This window comes from Diplotaxodon limnothrissa, linkage group LG15, assembly GCF_057381915.1.
Source record: "Diplotaxodon limnothrissa isolate DT_005_m linkage group LG15, D_limnothrissa_male_GT1.1, whole genome shotgun sequence".
Taxonomy (NCBI): domain Eukaryota; kingdom Metazoa; phylum Chordata; class Actinopteri; order Cichliformes; family Cichlidae; genus Diplotaxodon; species Diplotaxodon limnothrissa.
The window spans coordinates 24229565-24236582 of record NC_140610.1 but is presented as its reverse complement, the minus strand read 5'-3'; the positions used below and the strand labels follow the sequence as shown (position 1 = coordinate 24236582).

Here is a 7018-nt window from a genome sequence, read left to right as displayed (position 1 = left end):
ACCAAGTTGCATATCTAAGTGCTTCTCATCGGTGCGGGCATTTTTTGGGAGGTGTAAGGGAAGAAACAAAGTTTCCACTTTATAGTGACATCGTGATATCAACAGCAAAATATTTTCTAAAACTCACTGGACACTTTAAATGAGCTAGTTTTACATTTAGATCAGATCAAGTCATTTTTGAAATCCCCAGGAATGGTCGCGGCAGATGGCCACCCCGCCCTGAGCCTGGTTCTGTCGAAGGTTTCTTCCTCTTAAAAGGGAGTTTTTCCTTCCCACTGTCGCCTCGTGCTTGCTCAGAGGGGTTTGTTCTTTTGGGGTTTTCTTTTTAATACTGTAAGTTGTTACCTTACAGTGTGAAGCACCTTGAAAACACCATTGTTTCCTTTGGTGCTATACAGATTGAAGTGACTTGCACTGACAACATAACTAAGCTGGGACTTTAATTTAACATCAATAAAATTATAAAAATATTACATCTTGATTTCTGCTTGTTTTCATTGTCTGTGACTTAATGAATACAAATGTGTAATTTAACAGATTCTTTCTTTATGTTAGTCTGACCGGTGATTCCACGTTGGCCTTAGGTGTTGGCGCGGATACGCTGCAGCCCCTGAGCCATTAATGGCCCAGCACACTACAGTAAAAACAAAACAACAGCCATCTGTCCAACTAGGAAAGGAAAATAATAAACTGCCTCCTTGGAGGCAACCTGACTCAAAACAGTTGCAGTCCAACTCAGACCGACTGCAATCACTCTCAGGCAGATTGATGAAGATCTGCAAATAACTGTTGTCTAATTTATAAACGCAGACAGATTGCCAACACGTCTGTTCACAATAGAGGACTGTACTTACATGGTTGCAAACTGGTTGTTATCTTGCTTATATGAAAACATTACTTTGGAGCAATGAAACTCAAACACATTCATTTTTAAAATGCCTCAAAATGAAATTTTGAAGCATTTGGCTTTATGCTTTGAAAGTGCCGTTGTGAGTGGGAGTGTGAAATCCTTACTTGATGTGTTCCCTTTGCCTTTACTGTTTTCAGTTTTATCAGTTTTCAGTTTTATTTGTCATATGCAAGTTAGCACAGGGTCAACATTGCAATGAAATGTGTTTGACGAGCAGCAGTCACTCAGCAGCATGGTACAGTAGAAGAAAATATAATAAAATATAATAAAATAAAATAAAAAATAGAAAAATAGTAAAGAGCAAAATATTAGAGAGACGTGGTAAAAGAGAAAAGATGACTAAAAATATATATATATATGTATCTATAAATATATGTACACTAGTGATTAAATAAGAAAATCTTGAAAAGAAATATGACGGGAGGTCAGATGGGATATTGCACAGGAATGAGCAGCAGAAAATTACAGTATTACTCAGACTTTTAATAGTCATATTGTCAGTTTTGGCCGACGGTCATGGGTCACTTCCACTAAAATAGCACGAGACTGGAGTAAAATGTACTTTATTAATGAGAACACATGGTGATACAGCAAAGAATCCAACCCTTCTGAAAAGCAAATGGCTTCCTGTTATACTCTACCTGATTCAGGTGAGCATCTGGAATAGACCAAGTCTGGGGGTCAGCAAACCAAAGGGAAACAAAACCCTCCCCATAAGAAAACCACTACAATATAACCAACACGTTCTCACTCCCAAAGCGTAACATTTTACGCTAGGTGACAAATCGTCACCATATTACGTTTTCGGCTACCCACCACGTTCCTGAATGACGACCTCGGAAAAAAGAGGAAATATGAGAACTGTCTGGACTGAATCTACACATGTTTGCTCTTTTTCTTCAAATCGCTTAGAAACACGCTATTTAACATCATTAAAGTCCTGGTTAAGGTCAGGAATAAGGTTATGGTCAGGGCTAGGGATAAGGTTAGGTTTAGGGCTGGAATACAGGGCTGGAACGTCTATTACCGCGGGAGCGTCATTGAACTGGATTCCAGCCATAGCCCGCCGCGTACCATAAGAACGCCGAAGGTCTCCTTTCACGTTCCTCAGGAACGCCGCGGGACGTGACAAAACGTCGACATGTTACGCCTCGGGAGTGAGAACGGGCTGATATAACACATCATAGACATATGAAGATTTGTAACAAGTCCTATAAATAACTCCATAACATATAAACTTCAGTCTCTTCTATATACATTAAAACAGCGGTCCCCAACCTTTTTTGCGCCACGGACCGGTTTATGCCCGACAATATTTTCACGGACCGGCCTTTAAGGTGTCACAGATAAATACAACAAAATAAAACTAGTACCGGTACCGGAAAAAAAGAAGATTTATTCATAACACACGTGAAAGACCCAGGAAAACAGAGTTAACGATAAAAACGATAACAAAATAACGATAAAAAACGATAAAAACTCTGAAAACCATACATTTCACACCCGAGCCTCATCTCTCGACCAAATGACGGTCCGTGGCCCGGCGGTTGGGGACCGCTGCATTAAAACACCTTAACCACAGTTAGGTTTCAGCCCTCGCTGACTCAGAACAAAGTAAGACAATCAGAGTTCGATTGGTTTTTACTTGTGCAGGGGAAGCCTGGTCGGATTCTCAGAGTTGCAAGCTCTACACCCAAACTCAGACAACTCCAACTCCAGCCTCCACTCGCAGCCTTTTATTGAATGAAAACAGTTACACAACCGCCCATTGTAAACCCCATATGTTGTGTGGTAAAAGCTAAGGCACTGTGTGTGTGTGTGTGTGTGTGTGTGTGTGTGTGTGTGAGTGAGAGAGAGTGTATGTGTGTCTGTATACGTGACTTCCTGCTTACAAACGTTTTAACCGCATCTCTAGTCATAAAAGGGTCATCTCCCCTCAACCTCGTATATGGCTTAACCTCTCTAACAGTCCACCATTTACATGGTGAGCCCATAAAGGGCAGGAAGTGAACACTCCTTACCAAATAAGGAAACCAGAATCTTACATAGATTGTGCCTGCAGTTGAAAACTATAGCTAGTAACATCCCCAACATCCTACATGTGGGGGAGGAACAGAAAATATCTGAACATACAGTTCAAGACAAGGTCCAAGCACAATAATGACAACTTTTAACAAAATCACTCCAACACACTCCCCTAGCCTGGCACATTGGTTTTCTCCAGGAGCTCATAAGCAGGTGATTGAGCTGCTTTTACTCTTTACAAAGTGAGTACTGTTAACACTTCTCTTTTTACATATACAACTAATTTAGGTTACAGACAAATGATTAAATGTGAACAGCTCTAACACAGGTTCTTTTCCTGACACAGGTAGGATGGCCAGTCCCCCTGTCTCTTCACCTTTAACGAGTCACTTAAATAACAACCCAAAAAGCCTAATAAAGAATCACAATCAACCAGTGTGTGTTTTTCTTCATTACGGTTTTTAAATACAAATCAGTCAGTCAATTAATAAAAATACAAGTAAGGGTAATGGAACCCCTGGTCTCCATTACACACATAAATACCATAAAGACACTAAGTCGTAGAGCTCTGAACTCCTTGCTTCTATGATATTTACACTTCTTCTTGGCCTTCTCCTTCACTCTGAGTCACTCCAGGATAAACGCATCAGCTCAGACATACAATAATTAAAATATGTGTAGGTGACCGTTTGGCAGAAGACGATGTCGAGGCGGTACTGCAGTGACACGTCCGTGGCTATCGTCGGGGCGGTGTCCTGCATCAGAAGGAAGTCAATAGACTTCTTGGCTTTGTTGCTCATCATGGCGCTGTAGTCCGTGGGCGTGGCCTGCAAAAAGTGTAAATAAACCATCAGAGACCAAACACAAATATGCCTTCCAACCACTAGTTTAGACAACATCTTGCAAAGAGTGTGTATTTCAGAGTGCAGTTGTTTTTAAATTTGACAGAAACAGAAATAAAGACGGAAGAGAAGGACAACAGGGAAAGCAGAAGCACCGACACACTGAAATCTTTTAGGGTCAAGCTCCAGAACTAGCCACAAATCCTGCTGGAAAGAACCTAAAAATACTTAAAAATACTTGCAGAGATCGAATGGAGCCGTTAACTCAAAAGCCTGGTGTCAGGCATGTTCTTTAATAAATAAGAAACGAGCTGATATGTTACAGACCCCAGTCTTTACGTAAAGAAAAAGCTGACATTTAGAGCGGTCTCGCAGCAGATTTTAAAACAGTGACACTGATTTGTGGGGTTTTTGGGCACAAATTTGAACCTTTTTGTTTTATCCATGTCCTTGAACACAGCTCGTGACTTGGGCGCTTTCATATGTACCGATTCATTTAGGTTTGTGCACTGAGGCCAGATTTAGGTATTAAAAACGAGTCAGTCATAACACTTCTTACATTAGTTAAAAAGCTGAGCTTACACTAAACCAACATTTAAATTTCCCCTTGTGGGACTAATAAAGGTATATCATATCATATCATATCATATCATATCATATCATATCATTACTAAAGTATTGCTGCAACATTGTAAAGACAAAGATGACACACAGACCAGACATAAAACACTGAACACTTTTTAAAGACGAGTCATTTAAGAGTATTTTCTCATAGAATAAAGTCGGCTGATATGGTGAAGGAAAAATCTGCTCACGAATCCTCCAACTTCTTAAAAGTAAGGAGTGACCTGAGCTGGAAATCAACATGAGAGGGATGACTCAAGAAGAAGAAGAAGCAACAAGAAAAGAAAAACAGAGTTCAGAGTGTAGTTAAGATATCAAGCTGTATCCACAATGTGTGCCAAGAAACTAAGCTTGTCTGTTGTCATGCTAAAGAAATAAAAAATCTGGAATCAGAAAACAGCCAATAACTGCTGATCAACTCACCCACTCCTCTTCGTGCCAGTCCACGTGCAGTGACGACTGGCTGTTGTGACCGCTGTACTTTGCTCTCAGCGTATCCTTGTCATTGCGGAGCACTACTTGTTCAGACTCAGCGGAAGGAGAAGCTTTGGTTGCGATGTACTCGTACTGCGTTCAGGGCCTAAATAGCTGAAGCTAGCAGCTTGCAGCCGCACACTGCCACCAGCTGACGGGTCTGAAAGGAAGAGGGTATGAATGAAATATGAAGCGTCCCCACGTAACGTCAAACACTTTTAGTACCTTGTCAACCAGACTGGCGAGCGTCCACTCCAGTCCGCTGGCCGATTGGTCTTTGGCAGCTTGAGACAGCCTCTCTGCGTAATAGCTGACCTGAGTCTTCAGCGTGTTGACGTAGGCGATGATCTCTTTGGCTCGGACAGTGTCCTGGGGTATGTGGATGATGACTGAGCTGGAGAGGGCACTACTGCAGGGAACAAAGACACACCGACACATCTGTATCCGAGCTGGGACTGAGGACACTCACCAGCCACTTTATTAGGTACATGTGTTCAAAAGCTTGTGGCAGCAATTTAGTGCATTTAGTCAAATAAAGACAATAGAGTGGCCTGCAGGTGTATATTTTTGTAATGTTTCTGTCTTATGCCTGAAATATGCTTCAGCAGGAAATATACGCTGTAACTGGAAACAACAGCATGATGGACCGGTTTAGTGTTAAGAGGTGTTACATCTGAAGTTAGAACGTAAATTTCCTGCAGAAATCTAAATCAAGCTTCAGAGGTACTGTTCCAAAAATATAGGGAGGGACGTTACCCACCAGATGTAAAAACAAACACTGTCTGCATGCACATGCCTGCTCTCAATGAGCCTAATCGTGGCTTAGAAAAAACAACGAGGAGCCGACTTTGATAAATGCGATACCACTCGCTTCACAAATTCAGACGATCACCGGGGACCCGTTTTTCCAGCACACACGCCCGATACCACGTGACAACAAATACGTCATTTCCTGTTGACTAAAAAAAAAAAAAGCACCCTCTCACGGTCCTAGGGACCAAAAAATTGTCCCGCCCGATCAGCGGGCGAAGCCGCTGCTGCACGCCGGAAATGAGGCTTCATTTCCCGCAGGTCTATCTAAGCAGCCCGCTGTTTTCCAGCCCGGGGTCAAATGTGGAGCAAGGGCGCCACCCGGTGGACAAATAAAAAAATTACAACTCTAAGGCCCGTCCTGCAAAATGAAAATGAACGCTAAACATCAACGATCCCTTTGACCGTAATTAATTTGCAGTGAAAAATAGCGTTTATAATGGGTTTCAATGGGGCACAAATCGACCACTAAGCACAATAGTGTAAGTTTGTCTGTAGCTTAGCCACTGAAGCTAATTGAAGGAAGTCAGACTTGAATTTTGAAATAAAATCATATCAAACTTTTTTTTTGGAGAATTTGGCTATAGTCCATTCAACACTGTGCAAATGGCATGTAATCAAAATTTGAAAATAGCCACAAATCGACCCAAGACCCTCCAGGGGTTTTAAGTACACGCAATATTTTCACTCTCACATTTTACTCTGTACTGGAAGACTTGTTCATTTTCAAGATTCATTCATCCATCCACTTTCTTCCACTTTATCCGGAGCCGGGTCGCGGGGGCAGCAGCCCAAGCAGAGAAGCCCAGACCTCTCTCTCTAAATGTCAGCTTTTTCTTTACATAAAGACTGGGGTCTGTAACATATCAGCTCGTTTCTTATTTATTAAAGAACATGCCTGACACCAGGCTTTTGAGTTAACGGCTCCATTCGATCTCTGCAAGTATTTTTAAGTATTTTTAGGTTCTTTCCAGCAGGATTTGTGGCTAGTTCTGGAGCTTGACCCTAAAAGATTTCAGTGTGTCGGTGCTTCTGCTTTCCCTGTTGTCCTTCTGTTCCGTCCTTTTTTCTGTTTCTGTCAAATTTAAAAACAACTGCACTCTGAAATACACACTCTTTGCAAGATGTTGTCTAAACTAGTGGTTGGAAGGCATATTTGTGTTTGGTCTCTGATGGTTTATTTACACTTTTTGCAGGCCACGCCCACGGACTACAGCGCCATGATGAGCAACAAAGCCAAGAAGTCTATTGACTTCCTTCTGATGCAGGACACCGCCCCGACGATAGCCACGGACGTGTCACTGCAGTACCGCCTCGACATCGTCTTCTGCCA

General features: G+C 41.9%; 1 protein-coding gene across 1 annotated transcript; it reads right to left on the bottom strand.

The window, feature by feature from the left end:
* Positions 1 to 4913: 4913 nt before the first annotated feature.
* On the bottom strand, positions 4914 to 5313 carry LOC146617588 (inositol polyphosphate-4-phosphatase type I A-like). The gene is made up of 2 exons (XM_085372914.1): positions 5101 to 5313; positions 4914 to 5035 (listed from the first exon to the last, which is right to left on the bottom strand). Exons 1-2 carry the CDS (start codon positions 5311 to 5313, stop codon positions 4982 to 4984), a joined length of 267 nt encoding a protein of 88 aa, XP_085229040.1. The 3' UTR covers positions 4914 to 4981.
* Between the last annotated feature and the right edge of the window lie 1705 nt (positions 5314 to 7018).

Bases quoted from the DNA above. Each gene is read 5' to 3' on its own strand.
- LOC146617588 (XM_085372914.1), bottom strand. From the start codon at position 5,313: ATGTGTCGGTGTGTCTTTGTTCCCTGCAGTAGTGCCCTCTCCAGCTCA. The intron at 5,036-5,100 runs GTACTAAAAGTG...TCTTCCTTTCAG, and splicing joins TCGCCAGTCTGGTTGACAAG to ACCCGTCAGCTGGTGGCAGT.